The sequence below is a fragment of the Mchenga conophoros genome, linkage group LG5 (genome assembly GCF_057382185.1).
Source record: "Mchenga conophoros isolate Kocher_MC1m ecotype Shallow Benthic linkage group LG5, M_conophoros_male_GT1.1, whole genome shotgun sequence".
NCBI classification, from domain to species: domain Eukaryota; kingdom Metazoa; phylum Chordata; class Actinopteri; order Cichliformes; family Cichlidae; genus Mchenga; species Mchenga conophoros.
This window is the reverse complement of record NC_140530.1, coordinates 31672326-31694732: the sequence shown is the minus strand read 5'-3', so window position 1 is coordinate 31694732 and position 22407 is coordinate 31672326. Positions and strand designations below refer to the sequence as shown.

Genomic DNA, 22407 nt, shown 5'->3' with positions numbered 1-22407 from the left:
AGTTGATAAATGCTGCTCTTACAGTACACTGTTTGTGATGCCTGCATGTTCACGCTTAAATACATCAAAGGTTCATAATACAATGGTCCCATAAGCAACTGGCTCCAAATGAAAATAAGATCAAGTTTATGGAGGCTAATTAAATAGCCAAAGATCTGCATTTCCCAGCGGTATTTCTCTGTATTCTTTATTTAATCTAATTATATACGATGATTTCGCTGAGTAGGCTCAATCTGACGATCACTTATTGTAAGTAGCAAGTAAATATATGCCTTTACTAATGGATTACAAAAAAATTAATTTGATAATTTTTCCGTAAACACATCTGACAGAGCAGCATTTAACAAACAAATAATCATAATAAATGGCAGGGATTTAAATTAGTATGCACATTATTTGTAATCCTAATGGAGGTTGAATAATTACTTATTCAATGCCTAAATTGAGTTCCACATACTGCTCACTAGCCATACATAGATAGATCACCCCATGAGCTAAATGAGAAAATAATTTAACAAAGTTTTACTCTCTCCTGCGTCTCTTTACAGAGCGCTGTTATCCCACTGAATATTTATAATCCGTAACACAAGGTCTTTCTTCATTATGGAAAAAAAGCAAGCTGAGAGATAGATAATTGCTGTATTCAATGATCAGTGTAATTAGTTGCTGGCAAATTCCAAGTGAAGTGATTTTAATGTAACATGAGTGATGACAGCCCTGTGGTGCGGTTATCAAGGGGAAACAAAGCGGGGGGTTAAGAGACGGAAAAAATATGCAGAGGAATCAGACCTCTGAAATTTGTAAATGGTTGACCTTGAGTGCTGGTGTGTGACATTTAGAGAAATCATTTTTGATTTAAATCACAGAAATTGTGGTGATAGTGGAGGGCTTGTCTGTGTCTTCTGGCACAGCCAAGTACAGTTTTCTTTCCTTTTGGTCTTTTTGAAATATACTCAAGCTTTTCTATTTCTGGTTACATTATTTTAAATGACTTCTTTTTTTCATTTTCCTTTCCTCTGTAAGGTAACTACTATGGAACCCCAAAGCCTCCAGCAGAGCCCAACCTGGTGCAGCCTGACCTGGTGGATCAGGTGTTGTTTGATGAGGACTTTGGTGGCGAGGTCCCCAGGAAACGTACAACCTCAGTCAGTAAGATGGACAGGAAGGACAGCGCTGTACCTGAGGAGGAGGATGATGATGAGCGGCCACCACTGGTCAATGGCTTGCCTGGTAGGTCAATGTCAAAGCATAAAATGTTAGGCTTCAAAAAAGGTGTACGAAAATAATGTGGCACTACGCTCTCCTGTGCAGATTGGTCGTCTTCGTAATTCATTTTGTCATTTTGCATCTCATTTGTCAGTCAAGATTGAAATATTTTGTACTCCTAGATCAAATGGTATTGCATATTATTTTTCTTAATGAGAAGCTCAGGGGAAGAAATTTCTACTTCCGATTTCTTACTGTTTAATAATAGTCAGTTTTCAGTTCTGTGTTTAGTTCAGTTCAGTAATACTTGACCCTAAAAGACCCTAGAAAACCCTAAAGCATCAAGAATTACTGTTAAGTCTTTTTTAGAAAGGGACCTGAGGACAGTGAGACCTGATCCAAATGCAAAAACAGGCCCAGAAAGAGAGCATTCAACAGGTATTGGATTTTTCATTTCATTGTTAAATATAATCCAGATTTTTGACATAATGACACTTAGATTGAACTCAGTCTGTGCCCTGTCTGACTTGGTTCCTGAGGATAGATTTGGGTTTCTAGTTTTGAAGGGACCCAACCGACATGTAAAGAACTTTAGGTCACAGTAATATCGCTTTCTAGAAATAATAGAAATAATGTTATCTTGGACTCTATTTTAAACGTGTGATGTGACAGCCCTGTTACCATTAGCGTTGAATAAACTCCCAGGTCACCTTGAGAGACTCTGATCTAGGAGAGTAGGATACTGTGCATGTGATCTATCAGAACAACTCCTGGGCTCTCTAAGGAGTGAATCTGTCCTTAATGCTTACAAGGAGAGCAGACCTGTAGCAGAAATAGGTTACATGCTACATACCATATCCATTTTTTTTAGTAGGAGAGAATTAGGGTTAAGATTGAGGCCAGTCCAAGCTGAAAATATTTTTTACACAATGAAACATTGTTTTGACAGTCTCAGCTCAAGCACTGCTTGCTCAGCTGTACAAGGGATTCACAGAAATCCAGTCTGTTTACACAACTGTTCTGTCATATTGAAATCAAACACAAAACAATGCCCAGACATTCAGGAGTTCTTTTTATGGAAAGCAACCAGTCACAAATGACTGCTCTGCTACAGCCCACAGCTGTGGCAAAGAAGTCTCAGACCAACCGTAGATGGAGAGAGTTATGGTCGAATGAAAAAAGAGGTTAATGGAAAATGTGAGCTCTAAGTCTCTGAACTCTTCACTGCAGCTTCCCCCATCGTTGCTTAGGCTGTCCTTATCAACCACAGTCCTTCTATAACCCATCTGACTCGTATCGTCGAGTGGGCCCTCACCCTGCTGTGAACCTTACTGATGAGGCTTTGCCCTCAGGCTGGTTCTCCAAGTCTCTACATAGCTCGAGCACATAAAGCATCTTCAAACATGCCATCCGCACTTTGTCTTCCTTTAAAAATCAAGCTCAAGTGTGCGTATTTGATCAGAGAGGCAAAAGAGGAAAGTGTTTTAGAAGCTGTAAATAACCAAAATTCGAATGCTGCTGAAGGGCTCTGTAGTTGTTTCTTTTAGCAATTTATAGGCAATATAAAATTCTGGTGGAATGATCTTTAGGAAATGCATCCCCCCAGATATGCTTTTATTGTGATTTGCGTAACATCTTTTGGCATTATCCTCTATTGTGAGGAGGGTTAGCGCCACATAAAAAGAAAAGGATGAAAACCAGTTATGTTTCAGTGCTTTATAACAATCTTCTGAGGAAGGCATGAAGTGCTCTTTGTTGTATGTTTTGTGTTCATTGGCAAGCAGTTTCTCATTAAAGGGGAGTGTCTACAAATGTAATAGAATATATTTTATGTGCAGTTATAAAGTATTATCAAAGAGAAGAAGCCTCAGGGTTCAACTGGCCCTTTCGATGTGAATCCCTGCCTCTATCATTGCAACCCACAGGAAATATACACATACATAGGCACAGACTTTTCCTCACACACAGTTTGCTCAGGCAAATCTAAAACTGCCCTTTGGCGAAGACATGCAAATCCTGTGTGTGACATGGAATCGCCAATTCCCTGCAGCAAGCAGGAACACAGGACATAGGTGTTCCTGCAGGCGAACCTTCTACTCTCTCTGCCTTGCTTTCACTGTCTTATTCCCTTTTTAATATATCCATCCTCCAACGCTCTCCAGAGCACAAAGAGGGGGCAGACTGGAGGAAAGCAGTGCCCAGCTACACTCAGTCCAGCAGCACCATGGACTTCCGCACATGGAGCTCTCTTCCTCGTGACGACAGCTTGGAGCCCCTGCCTTTCAACTGGGAGATGGCTTATACTGAGACCGGCATGGTCTACTTCATAGAGTAAGTGAGACGTGAGCTGTGGCTCAAAGTGATAATGTCTGATACAGGGCTGATTAGAAATTGCAGTTATTTTAGTTAATTTTATAGAGTTTATAAAACATAATTACACATGCTCTCAGTCCTGGATTATCAGGCAGTGCATCCTCAAATGTAAGTTATTACTCATTAACCCACAAGTTGCCATATATGCTATGTCATTCTATGCTTCTCAAACAGTGTTTATTTAATATTTATTTAATATTTATAACAAAATATAATTAAAATAACAACAATTAACTGATTCAGCCCACAAGAGTTGTTGTGTGTTGCCTGTGGCCAAAACTATTAAAACCACATCAATAAGTCACAAATATTGACCTTGGTGAAAAGTTCAAATATATCAGGGCCACTTTCACCTGCCTGCTGCCATCAATACTCATTAGCACAACAAATGTGTGTTGGAACTAATACACAGAAGAAAGTAGTCCCAACAAATGCTAATATGTGATCAGTTATTTTAGGAAATTGCTTTGCTTGTTTTGTGAGGTGCTGTTGAATAAGAGAAATCATAAGAAGATGCTGCTGCAGGTTAATCTGCTGATAGCTGGTGCAGTCTGTAAACTGGATGATGAGGTTTGAAATGTGGGCCGACTGACAACCGGAGTGTTGTTGCTTATGTAAATTATCGCATCTTACAGCTACAGTGAGGTATGCTGCTAAATGTTATGGTAACATGAAAGTGTTGTGTGTGTATCAATTGTCATACGTTTTTTTTTTATGTTTGCTTGTTTCTCATTTATCCATAATGAAGGACACATCAGAGAATCAGAGACTTTATTAATCCCAGAGGGAAACTGAGTTGTCATAGCAGCAACTACACAACAAACATCAAGCACTCGTATAAAATGAGTGTAGAAACAGAGATATTGGTAGATAAGTATAGAGATAAATAGGTATAAATATACATATAAATAGAAAAGAACAAGTATGTCTGCAAAAAGTTCAAAAAATATTTCTGTCAGTTTCAGCAGCGATATTAGGTTTGATCCTCTGTCTGATGATGAGTTGTGTAGCTGAGATCTACACCTCATTTCCTGTCACAGGAAAATTAAACCATAACAGCCTGACAACAGCATAAAAACAACTAAAAAGAAGAAAATGTACACAACTGTCCTTTGTTTGGATAGATAGATAGAACTGTATTAATCTCTCAGGTAGATTCCTCTGGGAAATTCAGTAAACTTAACAGTAAAATTCAGTTTAATAGTAAACTTGCAATATTTCTAGGCCTCACAGTGTATCCGATGTTTAAAAAGACAACTTAGTAAAGCTAAAAAACAGACCTTCTCTTAGGGTCTGTAGGTGTGTGGGTTTACGTACAGTAAACGCAAGTGTGTGTGTTCACGACTTTGTGTTTTATTCGCATTTTGCTCTAAGCTACTTGTCTCTGAAGATATCAGAAGACCATTGTGATTTTCCTGCTGATTACACACTCCAGTTGTTTAACACATTTGAGGATAAATGAGTTTGTCATGTTTCACATCACATGGTTTTTTTTTCTCCCCTCTGAAAAGGCCACCTAACCATAAACACTGTAATCTGACAGCTGAATATAAAGCAATGGATCAGATGTTTGCTGATAAATTGAGTAATCTTGTGCACAAGAGCATGTTACACGGGAGAATACGGCTGCCGTTTTTCCTGCTGTGATACATCTTTTTTGTTGGCTGCTTGTGCTTCAGCAGTGGTTTCCTTGTTTTCAGAGGTCTTTACTGAAGATATTTCCTGGCTTTTATTTTTTTGCACTCTACAGTCACAATACCAAGACAACCACGTGGCTGGACCCCCGCTTGGCAAAGAAGGCAAAGCCCCCTGAGAAGTGCGAGGATGGCGGTATGTATACTCCTTTGCTCAGCTGGTTTTCTGAAGCGTACACTCATTCCATTAAATACTGCACATGCTTTTACACAAGGGCATACTTACATTGTATATGCCCTACATTACATGAGCCATCACTTCTCACCCTTTCTCACAATGAATCAAGCAACCAACCAGGATGAAATATGAATGTTTGACTTCTCTTTGAAATGGCACATCACCTAAGAGTAACCTTAAGCATCGCAGTGCTAAAAGCTAATTTTTCAAAAATCTAGAGCTGGAGTCTACTTTGAGGATTTTCAGACGTGCCTTTTTATCCTTAGGATATAATGTGGGCTTAAGTGCAAGCATAGACAGACAGCAGCCACGGCTGAAAAAGTGGGACCCTTCCAGCTTGTTTTTAATGGATTTTTACAGGCAAACGGAAAGCTAGTGAGTGTGTTTCTTCTGAAAAGCAACTCCAGTGCACTTCCTTCCAGTGCATTAAGAGCTCATCTGTCTTTTCTTTTCTTATGCCTCATAATGTTCGTCAAGACATAACATTCACCAGCTATTCCAGCCAGATTGTTGAAAACCACGGGAATATGTCTTCTAGATTATTATGGCAGTATTTTCATACATACGTTCCAATGTTAAATATTCCAGTCAGGGGGGAAAGATACACTGGTAACTACCGCTGTTCCATAATGTCAGATAGATTCCCGGACCTCTGCAAAATATTGCGCATACTTCTCCCCTTTCCTTCTATCGGTCTGTTATCTTGTGAGCACCCAATTTGCATCTCCACAGCACAATAGCACACTCTTTTCCTTTTGCAGAGTTACCTTATGGCTGGGAGGAAATTGACGATCCACAGTATGGGACATACTATGTTGAGTAAGTAATACTGATGCATCTCATTTCCCATCACTCCAGTTGCCATCATCACCACCAGTGCCAATTGCTTTGTCATACTTGTTCGTCTCAGATGCACATAACACACAAGCGTATTTTACCAGCTTGGTCAGTGCACAAGTGCATATTGCAGAGCTCTGTGTACTTGAGCGGTGGGAAAATGTAAAGTAATATTGTCTAAAATAAACAAATGGTTGTAGCACATCTTGGGTGAGAATATTCTGAATTATGCAACATACCGAGAGAAAGCCTTTACCTGGAGAACACTTGAAGATTTTGATCAGGATTTTCACATTGTTTATCGGTGGGTGGCAAAATGAAACTCTGCGGGTAACATTGCAGTGACCTGTATATGAACACAAAACAGATTTTTCTCTCATCGCATTCTGTCAGTGTTTGTGTGTGCTTATAGAGTCTGTGTATTTGTCATTGCATATTGTTTGTATATTTGTCTGTGTGCTAAATGTGTATTTGTCATCAACATCCCGGCAGGAAATCTGTGAAACACAGCCATTGTAACAGCAGTAGAGAGAAATGGGGAGATTTTGAACTAGAATGCATGGAAGAAGTGGAGTGGGGGTTGGAAGACGAGGTAGCAATCTGTTGTGTTGAAAAGAAAATGGGAATTCTCGCATTGTTTTATTGCTCAGAAAGCATATAAACGCTCCTAGGTAGAAGTGACATGAGAGAGAGACCTGCACTGTTTGGACAGGGAGTCAATGGCATATAGATGGAGCTTGTACCTGCTAGTGTTTAGCTTGAAATGAGCTCACTATGAAGCAGTGGCTCTTGTTTGTATGCCAGGGGGACAACAGGCTGTTTACCTTGTTGTAGGGGAACAGGCAGTCAGGGGTTCATTTTCTATAATATTAAATGGCTAAAAGCAATGGTACTTTCCCCCACATAAAGAGGAGGCAAGTCAGAATGTACTGTATGTGTGCTGTGCTTGTGAATTTGTTTACTGGCACCACTATAGCATCCCTCTATCAGAAAATTATACTTCCTCTAAAAGGATGGTGCATACATAATTAACTGCAGAAAAATGATGCAGTAAGCTCAATAAGTGAGAGATTAGCATGTCTATGGGTGTGCGTGTTTGCATTCCAAGTCTCTTCTCACAAACCTGAACCTCTTTATGTTACAGCCACATCAATCAGAAAACCCAGTTTGAGAACCCTGTCCTGGAGGCAAAGAAGAAGCTGAGCCAGGAGACTGCAGCGATCCAGCAAGCCGCAGCAGCACCTTCTCAAGGTAACATTGCAGAATGCACCCCCCTCTTTAACTTCCACTGGGTTTATAAACGTTTTCCATGGTGTCATAACGGCAGAAGCCTGTGATAAAGAGCACAAAGGATCAAGTTTGCACGCGTGAAAATTTGCAAATGTTGGATTGCTAATGTAACATATGGGAGCTTTGTAAACATTATGGGATAGTTCAGCCTCTTGCATGAGTTTTGGCACCACACTTGGGTGTATACTACATGTAGTTACATGTGTACCTGTAATTATGTCAGAGAGCTTTCTAATTTGTACTGCCATTGCACCCCGTTAAAATCAAGCAACTGCATTATGTTACTGAAGTTAGAAAAAAAAATGCCACACTGAATAAATTTGTGAAGATCATCAAACTACCCAAGAAAAATGGAAAACGCCTGCCAATGTTAAATGTCATGTGGTTGGTTGGGGTCGAACTGGAGGTGATTTACGTCCCCTCAAATGTTCTGAAGGAAGCTACGAAGAAGACGCAATTTAGCAGTGAGTGTGAAAAAATTTGGGGTTCAACTTTTAATTTTCATCACATGATATGCACCAAGTTCACCAAAAAGGACGGAGGGGTTTGCGAGGGGTGATTCTGGTGGACCAATTATCTGCAATAACGTGTATGTTAGCATGTCAAAAAAAATAATAAGAAATAACTGATTATATTCAGAATGTGTATAATAAAAATACAGATGTAAAAAAAAAATCAAGAAACTGCAGTTACACTGAAATCATCTAAAATGACAGACTCTCTGTTGCGTCTGTATCACATATTCTTTCAACCATGTACTACTATTATTTCATGATGCTGCGAGATTATTCAAGAGCACCAGAAGTAATTTAGTCTTTATTGTAGCTTATTCTATTTCTGCACTCACTGTAAATCATTTTGGACACAGGCATCAGCTAATTAGCTAAAATATAATTGTAATTTAATTACTTTGGCCTATCCTCTGTGTAGAGGCCTGACCTTTTTACCTCTGTCAGTGCGCTTTGATAAACGTGCTTTGTGGGAACAGAAAGCAGTAGAACGTGATCATTTTTTACAAGGTCAGCTGAAAAAAAGAATGAGCCCTTTCTTTCACAGTTTCCTCATGTAACAGACTTTTTTGTCAGCTCTCCAATTGTGGTCTGTTCTTTAAGTTGACAAGTTGACATTTTTCAACTGCAATAAACATCATGAATTAAGTATGTTTTCATTACAATATATGTATAATAGATTACAGTACTGCAGTAGTGGAAATAGACAAGCGCATAGCGCTGGCAGAGATTCAGAGAGTGAAAGAGGGAGTGTAGGGGAGGAGGCCGGCTTTTAACGGTGCATGTGGCAACAGCTGGTGTAACAGCACATCAGAGAGGCCAAGTATAATCAGACATCTCTCTGCTCAGGTGTATAGGGACCGAGGAATCCACCATCCAGCTCCTGATTACTGATTACACAACTTAGTGAGCTGTCAGACAGTTGCTATGATGAAACCTAAGCATCATCAGTTGTCGGTTACACCTCAGGCTACAATCCACACTCTGTTTTCCAAGAAGTTCAATTCCCAGGGAGTTCTATGTGAAGGAAATGAACTCTGTGAATACAGAAATAATGCATATTAATAGTTTATGTACAAATGTGTTTTGTTTTGTTTTTAAAAACACCACAGGCAAAAATGTGTTTTTTATGCAAAGGTCAATTTTGAGATATCAGTGAGTTTTGCTCCATAACGTGCCTTCTTTCAAAATATGCCTTAATTGAGATCCTATCTTGTTTGCTTATGTAAATGTAAAATTACAGAGTACTTGTAACACATAATAATATTATTAATGTAAGTAATGTAATGTTTTCACAGTACATCATTTTTCTTAGTTGCATTGCTAGTTTAAGCAGTTAGTTTATTTGTATGTTGAACTGTGTTGTGTAATTCTTTCTTGCATCATGTGTCACTGCAGCTAACCACTAAAAACACACATGGCTATATGTGTTCCTGTTTGCTTTGTTCTGATCCATTATCTATATTATTTGATTAAACTAGTAATTTGGTCATTTCCCTGATAGTCAGCTGCTGGCTTTGTAGGCTCATTCCTTTATAAAGACTACTCATGACTTGTACACTCTTGCACTCTTGCAAACAGCCGTTTCTGTTGCTCTACTGCTGCTTCGCGGATGTAGTAAAGAAGCTGTTTCCTCAACTATGCTGAATAATGTCACTGGAGATTTACAGTGAGACTGAGTCACACATAAGAACTCAAAAACCATGGCCGTTTGATGCAGTTGATATGATGGTTTTGTCTGCCTCTGGTGTTTAAAGTCTGCCCACAAACATTGGCACAGAGACCTCCCTTGGACTCTCCCACACAAGTACAGGCTTGTACACATCAAACTCACTTCCTCCCTTGGTTACTCTCTCTTTCACCCTCCTTTACCTCGGTCTATTTCTTCACACACAAATGTGCAGGCAAATGGGTATATCAGCGCTCACTGGGTTGGGGGGCGAAAAAACATCCCATGTTGAGTTTATCAAGCAATTTGAATGTGATTATGCAAATGGGCTTTGCTTGATCCATGCAACAGTGTGGACATCTGGAGTCCACACTGACTGTGATAAGTTACACTCGCTCACAGCCGTTCATGTCTGCAGCGAATGTTTATGGCTGCTGAACTGTTTCAAAGTATGAAAGCGCCTTCATTTGTATTCCTCACACACACCCTTGAAAGTTAGCCTTTATAAAAGTGAAGGAAATGAGTGGGGGAAAGTGCATCTGTTACTTTTCAGCCAATTTACAAAGTTCTTGCCATTTTTTTAAACTGGATATAGGGATGGGCACACAGCTATCAGATGTGACTGTTCAGTCATCGTGTGTATAGAAGCTGCATAAAGATATTAAGAGATACAAGTGAAGAACGCAGCATGCAGCTGTAAACCTTCATATCCATGTCTGTTCATTTCAGGTAAAGTATTCACATATACACAGCCCAAAGAGCTTTGCAACGTTTTTTAGTTTCTAATGGTAGCACATTATTTCAAAACAAGCATGTAACATTATACAAATTATGTATTTGTTAACCTGTCATACTGCAGCTTTTTCAGCTTTTTATAAAAGAAACCATTTAATCTTGAACAGTTTACAAAATGTACATCCTCACCAAGTGTGATTAGGCTTTGAGATTTAGTGCCACCAACAAACTGCACGTTGTGATCTATTTGTTAGATTTGTTGGCGATACGAAAAATCAGAATAACACCAAATCCTTTGCTTGTTGCTGAATACATTTGCAAATTCTTAATGAAATAGTACTCCGACAACCACGTCTTTAACAAACATGGTGTCAGTGTAATAATGTTCGAGGCTGCATTTACTTCATACATTTCCTGTTGTTGTTGTCATTAAATAATTTCCCCCAGGGATCAATAAAGTATTCTGATTCTGATTCTGATTCTCTTTGTGGTAGAAGTTGTGATAATAAGATATCTGTCACTGAGATTTTTAGTGTCGTACAAAAGTCGTAATTTTCTCTTAGCTTACTGCATATGTGTCTCTTGGGGATGGTTATTTTGCCACAGTTCATTTATCTTCAAATATAAAGACCCCAGATAATGACAGTACCATCACACTCTCTCAGTATATAGCAGAATCACAGGAATATGCCCCATTTGTCACCAGCTGGTTTCCCTTTTACTGTTTTTGAGTCAGAGCTATAATGCGGTCCAGGCCAGAAACCATCAGGCAGCAAGCGAAAAATGGTGTGTCCATGATCTAAAGTGCTGATACCACAGTAATGCCAGATAGAGAAGCTGCCCAGTTAAATGCAATGTGACCCTGACAGTCGGTTATCTATTGTATTGTGTATGCCACAGCCAAGCTGCTCGTCCATATTGATGTTGCCACTGACCTTAAGTTGTTCCTTTTTCCAGTTATAAAAAGTCTACAGTGATAAACCTTTTTTTTTCTGAGTCACTGATTGCAGTAGGGAAGGGATAACAGAGGACACTGTGGTAAATTGGATACTGTCAGAGGTACTATATCAATGTTCAGCTCTATAGTTTTCAAATGAAGGTAAATGAGTGTATCAGCTTCTATAGCTGTAATTTTAACTCATTTTATCTGTCTGACTGTGCAGGTTGGCAGGGAGGTGTAAAAAAGGTCTCTGTGAAAGGTTTATCTAGTTAAGGCTTACAGATTATGCCTGTCAATTAGAAATGACTAATTACGGTGTTGATCCTCAGCACATAATGTGTATAATTGAGGTTCAGTGCGGACACGGATGGATTTTGCTGTCTTTCAAGAAGGCTATGAATTTATTAATCATTGTTGCTGCCTTTCATGTTGTGTATTGTTTTGTTATTTCGCTTGTGTTTGATAAAAAATTGTATTCACTCATAATTTTATTAATGTGCATTCTCGCACATGCTGACACGTAGATGTTCTGCACAGGTAAAGGTGGTGCATCTGGCTTCACAGCAGACCCCAGCCAGCTGAAAGGGGAGATTTACCACACAGCGCTGAAGAAGAGCTCCCAAGGATTTGGATTTACCATCATAGGAGGTGACCGCACAGATGAGTTTCTGCAGGTGAAAAATGTGCTCAGCGACGGTCCTGCTGCCCAAGACAAAAAGATGGCATCTGGTGAGCAAAACCTTTGAAAATATGCTCACAATTTACTACAGAAAAGGACCAGTAAGAGCTGATACACTTATTCAAATAAACATTAAAATCCCATTTAGCTGGAAGGGAGATCCATGTGTTCACTAATTTCTGCAAAGTTGCTGAAAATTCTTTTGTAGCTAACGTGTACCTACTGTGTTACTATGATGCACCTTCAGGTATCAATTTTACATCTGTGGTCTTCACTTAACCTAACACTGCCCCATGAGTTTCAGTAAATAAAGCAATAACAACTTTAGCATTGTCAGGGGCATTGTTTTATAGCAGGCTGATTATGGTGGGCGTGAAACCATCTAAAAGCTTTATTGTTCAGGTTCTGATCTTGCCTTTGGGCTGTCTACATAAACCAACAGCCATGAGGCTGTGTGTGATGGTTACAGTAGTATGATGTGACAGAAATCTACGCCTGTCTCAGCTCCTGTTGTTGAATACTGTTCAGGTCTGTTCAACAATGTAGTGAGTAAAGAGGGGACAAGAATAAAGTAGGAATGAATGAGATAAAAGGAAACTGAAACGGTACCAGGAGCTGCCAAAATGAAAATATGAGAGAGTAGTGAAGGGGAAAAGGACATTTCAGAGAAAAGCACTGTCTGGCAAAAGGAGAAAGGACTCCTCCAAGAAAAGTAGAGAGGTGATGTCTAGATTAAAAAGCACGGGATTAATTCTTTCTTGTTACATTCTTTCCTTTCTCCTTGTCTTAGGTGATGTGATTGTTGAGATTAATGGGGTATGTGTGCTGGGGAAGACCCATCCAGAGGTAGTGCAGATGTTTCAGTCCATTCCCATTAACCAGTATGTGGACATGGTTCTTTGCCGTGGATACCCGCTTCCTCCTGACGTTGATCTAGACAGCGACGATCCTCTTCCCCCTCCTCCTCCTCCGCCGGACACCCAGCCCCAGCAGGCTCTGCATGGTGGAGAGGTGGTGACAGCTGTGCCCCTGATCAATGGACAGCCACTGCTTGTCAAAGGTGACGTCCTCCATGGCTCCTCACAGGAGCTCCACTATGTTACTACTGATGCCAGTGGCCGTCCTGTTGTGGCTGCTCTGCCAAACGGGAGGCAGGGTGGAGAAGCAGCCACAGCGATGCTCCAACCAGAGCTGGTAAGCGTGCCACTGGTCAAGGGGCCTGGTGGATTTGGTTTTGCCATTGCTGACTGCCCTCTGGGACAGAAGGTGAAGATGATCTTGGATGCCCAGTGGTGCCGCGGCCTGCAGAAAGGAGACGTGATTAAAGAGATCAACAGGCAAAATGTGCAGTCGCTTAGCCATGCACAAGTGGTGGACATCCTTAAAGACTTACCAGTGGGCAGCGAGGTCAATGTACTGGTGTTGCGAGGAGGTGAGAGACTGAAATAACAACACATGTTTGCACTTGTCTGTCTGACTCACCCTCATGCCTGTCTTTCTATCTGCCTAACTTTTTTTTGTGCATCTATAGATTCATGTGGCTCACTAGCAATAGATCCATATTGTCTGTTCTTTCTCAGCAAGCAATCTTTGTTTTTCCTCCTCAGTGTATCCCTCTATTATTCTTATGCTTTTATGCCCTTGTGTGTGTGACATAATATGCTATTACTGTCAATGCAACTCCAACAGTGCCCATGGGAGGTGAGGTCAGCGTGTTGATACTGAGAGGAGGTGAGGTGGTGTTGTGGCTGGTTGGGGGGCACTGACTGACTACACACTGTTGTTCTGTAGAAGTCTGGGTGATGCCACTTTGACTGCGATCTGTGTAAGGTCACCACAGCAGAGAATGCTGCCTTTTTAGCTGAATAGATCTAACAGTGCCACTGTACTCTAACTCTTGCAAATGATGATCAGACTCAATCCATCAGAGTCGTATTTTCTGGCATGCAGACTCTACATGTTTAACATTTCTTGAGCGTTCCTTCTCTTTTCTTTCATTTAATCTACATCTTTTTATGACAACTCCCATTGAGGTGTAATGCTTTCTGTTACAAGTGAGTGAGCAGGAATTATGTAAGTGTGGGGATGTTCTTTATTCCAAGTAGCAAAGAGAGGAGAGTAGACACCCTACAAATGTCTCCTAAATCCATCTCCTGCCACCCCAGGGATTTACTGTGCTAGTCGATGAACCCTGGATTGGCTTTGATCATCAGCAGAGCGAAGGAGATCTCTGCATGCTTCTTAGGGATCCATAGCTAAATGGCTGTAGAGGGAACGTCCTCAGGGGCTTCCTCCCCATAGCCACACCTCGAGCCTCTGCCTCATATCCCAGAACACCCACGCTACGTATGCTCACTCTTTTGCCGCCATCACCACTTCCTGCTCCACTGACGCACTGCATGACCCCACAGTTAAAGCAGAGCTGGGCTCAGCTTCGTCCAGCCTGTCCAGTTAAAGCGCTAATGCTAGTTTTAACCCTCATTAGACAATTGCCTGTGGCGTGGAAGAGGATCCCGGTGCTCCTGTTTGTGGGATTGGTGGGCATCAGTGCTTAGAGAAAGAATAGAAGAAAAAGAGTTGTGTGGGAAGGTGTGTGTCATGTGTATGTATGGTACAGTTGTCTTATTTCATGCCATTGATGACTCTGATGTTGGATTGGGAATTTTGCAATGAAGCGGAAAAACACCGCTGTGTCTCCCCTTTTACATCAGGCTCCATTAAGCCCTCATCAGCCGTGTTAGCCCAGCTCCACGGGACTCCAGGCTCTAGAGCAGTGTTTGTTAATTCACTTAAAGCAGGGCGTTGAGATGGGGGGGGCTCAGATGGAATATGTGGGTGTGCTGTACAGTGAACAGAGAGCAGGAAGGGAATCTTCAGTCAGTGAATTATATGCATGAATCTCTAATGCCCTCACCCACTCTCTTACAGTTGATTTGTCACCTCTTCAGCACGTGTAGTATCTTGATATTTCTTATGTATCTTTAAACGCACATGAATGTATTTTCCCTAATGGATGATTCTTTAGTGAGCACAGCTCTCGAGTTTAGAGCAGCACTGGTTTATTTTTATGCTCGCTCTCTCTGTCGGAGAGTCACTGCCATCTGGTGGACAGTGACTCAGTGACTCTTGTTCCAAATCTTGTTTTCATTTCCTAATACGTTTCTGTTGTCTGTCTGTGTCTCTCCATAGGTCAAACATCGCCTGTGAAGAGTCTGAAGCCTGTGAGTAAAATCTTATCTTTGTCTATTTCTTCATTATCGTTTCCCCACGGGGGATATATCCCTCAATTTGATTTCAAAGCGTTTTGTCCTTCAGCCTAACCAGCTTCTGTTGAATTGAATTAAATGATAGCAATAAATTTGAATATTGATTATGTTTCTGGGCGCCTTCTTTTGTTTGCTCTGAAAAACAATCTTAATTACTTCCTTTCTGTATTCGTAGTCTTACGGCTATTGTCAGGGGACTGCAATGGTAATGAAGCATGGATGAGCCTCTGTAGATATCGTGGTATTATTAATGCAACAGTTTTAGATAAGAAACTTGCCCTTTCTGCCTGAAGAGGCCTGTCATAGCCTTTGGGGAAATCTTTACTTTTTAAAACATATTGTATCCAAATCCCTTTGCTTAGAATTTAAAACAATAGGAAGTAAGTAAAGTGAAACTGCTTGATGTTTTCATAAAAAGTGACCTTTATTGCTTTTGTAATCCATCACCGTTAGATGCTCATCCACTAGCTTTTGATAATGAGCCATATTCTACATAAATGGTTTTATTTTTTGAAAACATGAAGCAACATGTGTCTGTCAGAGACAGGAAATGACGGCCAGTACAGAAACTCTGGACATTGTCACAGACTCGGCACCTCAGGCCTTGCCTTACCACTCCAACACAAGCACCCTGCGCTCTGCCGATTCTCCCAAACGAGATGCTACAGAGATATACTTGAAGTCCAAAGCTCTTTTGGAGAGCAGACGTAAGTTTAGGCCAGCATCACTTGTTCATATAATTTTGTAAACCTTTTGTCGTTCTGGCCAGCTTTAAACACTAGGAAAATTATGCCCACAGAGCCTCACGCCAAAGATATAGATGTTTTTCTGAAGCGGGACATTGAAACAGGCTTTGGCTTCCGTGTTCTGGGAGGAGAAGGGCCACAACAGCCAGTAAGTGTATAAATGAGTGTCTTGAAAGTATATTTTAATTTCTGGTTAAAATTATACAATTTTATGTATTTATTAGACACTGACCCAGTGGTCAGGGTCTGTTATTAACCCCATATCAGAATGTATTTCCCCAGGTGTACATTGGTGCCATTGTGCCTAATGGAGCTGCAGAGAAGGACGGGCGTCTCAGAGCTGGAGACGAACTTATTGGCATCGATGGCGTGATGGTCAAGGGTCGTTCGCACAAGCAGGTTTTGGATCTGATGACCAACGCTGCCCGAAATGGCCAAGTTATGCTGACTGTTCGTAGGAAGGTGATCTACAGAGGTGAGTAACAAGCCAAGCAAAACCTGGCATGTTTGTCAACTTTTTGTAATTAAAAGTACATTCAGGAGCTTTATTGCACTAGATTTTTTAATTTATCAGATTGGATTAGAGTAAAACTTTAATGTGCCCAAGTTTGTTTTATAGGTAGTAGTCCAACACATACACACATACTACACAGTGTAAAAACCTAATACTGGGTCCAAATGTACCAATGTCACCATAAAAAGTGAGGGAGACATTTCAAATTTGGTTTATTATTAATATCTTACGCATGCCATGCAGACTAGGAGCAGGCAGGAATCAAACCACCAACCGATTAGTAGATGACGAGCTCTGCTTCTGAAGTACAGCTACTCCAGACTAAGACTGCTGAACCAGCAAATCATCAAAAATAAACAGTAACAACATGTTAATAATGAATGCATGCATTTAAACTGAGTTGCATGAGGTGTAGCAGGTCAAAGAAAAGAGCACTAGGAAACAGAATGTGTCTCTGCACTTGCTATGCATTTTCATTTACTCCAAGTAACATTTTGGATATTTGGGATTAGTTGAGTTACACAAAACATTTATCCTGTTACCAAGATAGACACTGTCCAGCACAATCATCATCCATGTTTTGTAGACCTGTAGACCATATAGCTCAAAGACAAGACAGTTCAAATCGTCTCAGATTCCTCAAGGATACACACCTCAACACTCAAATTTTAAAAAGAATTGTTCAAGACAGAAATGCATTAGCATCTGTATCCTTTCATATCAGATGTGACAGATGAAGATCCTCAGGAAATGGCGCCGGTGCTGGTGAATGGTTCTCCCAAACTACCTCGCCTACCGATGCCGAGTGCGCTGGACCACGAGTCTTTTGACATCACACTCCACCGCAAGGAAACTGAAGGCTTTGGCTTTGTGATCCTCACGTCCAAGAGCAAACCTCCACATGGAGGTGAGTTCAGTCTTTTCAGTCAGCTCAGTTCTCGTAATTCAATTAAATCAAACATTGTAGCATATTTCTGCATATGCCTTACTTAGGCTGAAGAAGTTGATAAGCATGTACATTTAACTAACCCATTCAACAGCCTCTTAATACACTTGTTGGTAACATATACAAAAAATGATAGGTCTGTAATTATTATTATTATTATTATTATTATTATTATTATTATTATTATTATTATTATTATTATTTTTATTACAAATATATCCAGAAAATGGCTAGCTTCTGGCCTCAAGAGTATTTTTTGGAAAATTGAAAGACTTTTTTGTAGATTGAATCAAACCCTGACAAAACTAAGTAATTGTGGGACCCTTCTTACTGCCATTGTGTTGAAAAAAGACAGTAAACAGACAGTAAAAGGCAGCTTCCTAACGGTCACTCTGACCGGGCCTCATATGTCTTTATTACTGCCATTTCAGTTATCCCACACAAAATTGGCCGTATCATTGGGGGCAGTCCCACTGACCGCTGTGGCCTGCTGCACGTCGGGGATCGTATCTCAGCAGTCAATGGACGCTCCATCATCGAGCTCTCTCATAATGACATCGTCCAGCTTATCAAGGAAGCCGGCAATGTCGTCACCCTTACTGTGGTTCCCGAGGATGGTGAATATTTCTGAGGATGGTGCATTTATTAGAGTAGTTAGTGGGTCTGTTCAGTTCAAAGTGGCCTTTTAGTGGGACATTAGTTTTGCAGCCAGGTAATCAATTAAATCGAGCCTTCATAAGATATAAATATTTTATTATCCATATTAAAAATTCAGTTTCAAACTGAGATAGTTAGAAACTGAAAAATTAGACCCCTTCTTCACCGAAATGATTGTATGAATAAAAATAAAGCAAAATACCTGAGAATCCCTTTACTAGGATATTTTAAGGCTTCATTGAGGGTTGTTAAAGGGAAATAAATGCAAAACCTTTAGCTTAAAATGAGCATTAATCATTTTAGAAGAATTCTGTATGTCTGCTTTTTTACCAGTGGGAGTTTTCATTATTAATATTATAATATACTGATTCTAATATGTTGTTAAAATGTATTTTAGAGTACAAGGGCCCTCCATCTGGAGCGAGTTCAGCAAAACAAAGTCCAGCTCTTCAGCACAGAGCCATGGGGCAAAGATCAGCACTACAGGATGAGCGGTAAGGATTTAATCCCACAAAAGAAAGCTGAGAAACTGCATAATTCTTCATGCATGTTTAGCGTTAGTAAGTTTTCTTGCAAGTGTTTGATTTTTTTTAAGTTATGCTAAAAACTCAAAAGTATAAGAAAGTTGTATTATGTAATGCTGAGAAAGTGTAGACCGAGGAGGCAGCAAAAAGCTCTTAAATTGAAAATAAATTCAATTATGGTTATGGTGATGCTATTTTTTAATTACTAAAAACCTTAATGAATTCTTATAAACCTCCAGTAAAAGTCTCACCACAATAACTACTGAGCATGAAATAAATCGTGTACGTGGCAATGAGGTTGTCATACCCTCAGAGTAAAAAGCCAGAGAAACTATAAAGACACCGGTGTAATAAACATAAACGTGTGTAAGATGATAAGAGGTGTCGTGCGAGTACGCGCAGGCCTTTCCTATTTAACATTCAGCATTAAATTTCACTTTGTTTTTCATAAAAGCGTTTTCATTTGTTGGCCTGAGGCCTTCTGTTTACAAGTATCGCTGAAGGAATTAAGTGCATATGCTGTTTGTTCTAGTTATAACCTGGACATGGAGGAGAGAAAGGAAGGAGTCAACTGGTCTGACCACAAAACTCTTTCACTTGGTGAGACGGGGACGCTGTGTGTGACAGGGCCCAACCAGGTAAGAGCCATCCCCTTTTTTTCTTCCTTTCTTGTCTTAGAAACTATCAGAAGAGGTTATTTTTTGTGCTTACACCATCTTTCACAGGTTTATAAAGTTCATGCACTTATAATACTGATTCTTTTTACGTAATTTTCAAGTCATTATGGTCAAAGAATAAACTATAGCATCTCTAATATTCTCTGATTCTCCTAATGAGGTATCACTGATTTCACAGCAAAAGATGTATGTTAGTACACTTGTATATGTCTAAAAATGAGTGTTGTCTTCATGCTGCAGGGTTGTCTGACAGTGGAGTTAGAGAGAGGGCCCAGGGGCTTTGGTTTCAGTCTGCGAGGGGGCACAGAGTATAACATGGGCTTGTACATCTTGAGACTTGCAGAAGATGGGCCTGCTCAGCAAGACGGAAGAATCCATGTGAGTGCTCCTTTTATTGCAACGTTTAAATGGACACTTCTGAGAGGTTGATATCACTATCACACAGCTGACAAGAAATTACAAACAAAAACTAATGGGGGAAAAAAAAAATCATAAAACACGATGCAGTGCAATCAGTGTATTGTTTTGGAGCTCATGTTATTATCCTCACCATTGCTACATGCAGCATGACATGCTATTATAGAAAGCATTCCTTTGCAGAAATGTAGTGTTGCACATTTAGTTTGTGAAGGAGAGTCGTAAATCAAAATATAATTTGTGTCGCCTCGCGTTGACTGAGATTAAACTAATGAATTGTGTTTCAACAAGTGCCACTTGCAGTGTTGTAGGGCATGCAATGTTTTCTGCTGTGATCTGTGCAGCGTTTTGTTGCTTTCATTGTAAAATGGAATTCCACGCAGCAAACAGCGAAGCGATAAAGACGATTTTGGTTTAGTTCTTTGACGTTTTTTTTATTCGTGTTCATCATCATTTGTGTACTGTGTATGTCTCCACCAGTCTACCCATCCATCTCAGCAAGCATCCGTTTTTTAAGTTTGTGGCTGTTAACAGGAAGGTCACAAAGCAATTGACCCTGTATTTTCTCTTCATATGGTGGAGGTTCAGCAAAATTTGAATTTTCCCATGGGGATGATACTATCACATTATTATTACAGGAAGAGAATGGAGCAAAGTTCCCTAGTGGAAATCAATCCTAGGCCTGCCAGACTGTGATCTGTGGGCACGACTTTGCCTGTCTGAGGATGAAACCGAGTTCTCTGCACTGTGTAGCAACTACTGCATTTTTATTATTTAAAACAAGCTTCTTTTCTCATTCGGTGATCTCTGCTTCTCCGTGAAAGCAATGCACACATGTACCTTTGAAATAATGAAAAAGCTGATTTCCCATCGGTGGAAAGATCATTGAAAGGGTCATCTGAGAACATATTCTGATGAGAAACAATAGCTCTTTTCTTCTAGTGAGGGAGTCAGTGTGAGAGTTGGTCCAAGGTCCTTTGTAGAAAGAATGACTTTCTGATACAAAGGGATCACACAGTGGTTATTTTCTCATCACTTTGTTGCTATCATTTCTTCCCGACAAAGACAATGCTCCCACACTGTAAAAGTCAAAGGGTTGTGTTGAGGTTTCCTTGCAAATTTTTGTCTTTGAATCTAAATCCCGGCCTGCTGCACAAACAGGCTTGTTCACTCTATCTGATTAGAGTCTATCAAACTGACATGTTTACAAGCTTTATCCTGAGTTATTTTGTCATCTCCGATAATAGCAGGTACCTCCAGGGTATTACAAAACTCTGTGTGTGTGTGTGTGTGTGTGTGTGTGTGTGTGTGTGTGTGTGTGTGTGTGTGTGTGTGTGTGTGTGTAGGCAGATGTGTGTATGTGAGAAAGGGAGTGTATGCATGTGTGCATGGCATAAAACTTTAATTTTGTGTTTCAGCAAGTGTTTCAGTGAATTTGACTGGCAAAAGATGCAAAGTGTTCATAGGTATATTTTAGTATTACAATTGAATTTTCTGAATTACCGACAGGTTGGAGATGAGATAGTGGAGATTAACGGGGAGCCGGCTCGTGGCATTTCCCATACACGGGCTATTGATTTGATCCAGGCCGGAGGAAACAAAGTGGTACTGCTGCTGAGACCTGGGGCAGGTCTTGCTCAAGATGCGAGTGAGTACATCATTTGAAACTATTCAGTGCGTTGCGTTTGATATGGGCAAAGTTTGTGCTTGGAAATGTTGTATTATCACTCAGGTTAGAATTTTTGGGGGTGGATTTAACAATGCAGAATAACTGGAAACAAAAGCATGTGGTTGCCAGTGGCTCAATGACATTTACAAATAGACATAATTGTAGACGTACGTGTGTGTGTGCGTGTGTGTGTGTGTAAGGGTGTGGGTGTTATTTTGACCTTTTCCTTTGCAGTGCAAAGACAGCTCTTTCCCCATCATTCCAATTTTAATGCTTATCTAAACTTTCCGTCTGCTGGCTGTAGCTTGATACTGTATTTAGCTTTGTTATGAAACTGGTATGCCAAAGTCAGCCTGTTCCTTTAATATTTTTTTAATATTTACATGAAGTTTTAGATAGAAACTAAATTGTTTTATTTCCTAAAGAGTTTAGCTGCTATTTCCCATTTTACAAGGAAGGAACACTGCCAGTAGTTAAATACATGCACAAACAATAAATCCACCTAATGATAATTACTGCATCCATTTGTTAGTTGATGGAGCCTGTTTTGTAGTTAAGCCCTCATTGATTTCAATGTGCTTTCTTTGCTGTGTGTGTTTTTTTGTTTTGTTTTTATTTAGTCATTAACTCTTTAACTGTCTGCTTCCTTTGGTGTTTCTTCTCTTTCCCCTGATGCAGGTAATACAGCTTCCTCTACTGTGTGCTATTACACTGAGCACCAACACTAACACCTTCACTGCTTTTACTGGGCTCTTCTCTTTTACCTTGGTAATTTTTTTCCCACATGCTTTCCCACCTTTACCTCTATATAATATAATCTTATTTACTTTCCCTGTTATTCTGAATTTAAGTATTTTGTGTGCCATATTTATTATCCTTGC

The 22407-nt window shown here is 40.1% G+C and overlaps 1 protein-coding gene across 2 annotated transcripts in view; it reads left to right on the top strand.

The window, feature by feature from the left end:
• The window catches only part of magi3b (membrane associated guanylate kinase, WW and PDZ domain containing 3b), a 124722-nt gene that overhangs the window by 98560 nt on the left and 3755 nt on the right, over positions 1 to 22407 (top strand). The window contains exons 4-21 of one of the 2 annotated variants that reach the window (XM_085274913.1): positions 1024 to 1230; positions 3369 to 3537; positions 5330 to 5409; positions 6213 to 6270; positions 7433 to 7539; positions 11969 to 12160; positions 12901 to 13542; positions 15300 to 15331; positions 15918 to 16083; positions 16176 to 16270; positions 16390 to 16597; positions 17361 to 17543; positions 18014 to 18199; positions 18637 to 18733; positions 19296 to 19401; positions 19681 to 19818; positions 21367 to 21505; positions 22205 to 22294. In XM_085274913.1, coding sequence (XP_085131039.1) covers positions 1024 to 1230; positions 3369 to 3537; positions 5330 to 5409; positions 6213 to 6270; positions 7433 to 7539; positions 11969 to 12160; positions 12901 to 13542; positions 15300 to 15331; positions 15918 to 16083; positions 16176 to 16270; positions 16390 to 16597; positions 17361 to 17543; positions 18014 to 18199; positions 18637 to 18733; positions 19296 to 19401; positions 19681 to 19818; positions 21367 to 21505; positions 22205 to 22254 — 2855 coding nt within the window. In that variant the 3' untranslated portion in view covers positions 22255 to 22294. The remainder of the gene's footprint in view (positions 1 to 1023; positions 1231 to 3368; positions 3538 to 5329; positions 5410 to 6212; positions 6271 to 7432; positions 7540 to 11968; positions 12161 to 12900; positions 13543 to 15299; positions 15332 to 15917; positions 16084 to 16175; positions 16271 to 16389; positions 16598 to 17360; positions 17544 to 18013; positions 18200 to 18636; positions 18734 to 19295; positions 19402 to 19680; positions 19819 to 21366; positions 21506 to 22204; positions 22295 to 22407) is intronic. The other variant, XM_085274912.1, reaches the window with a different exon arrangement.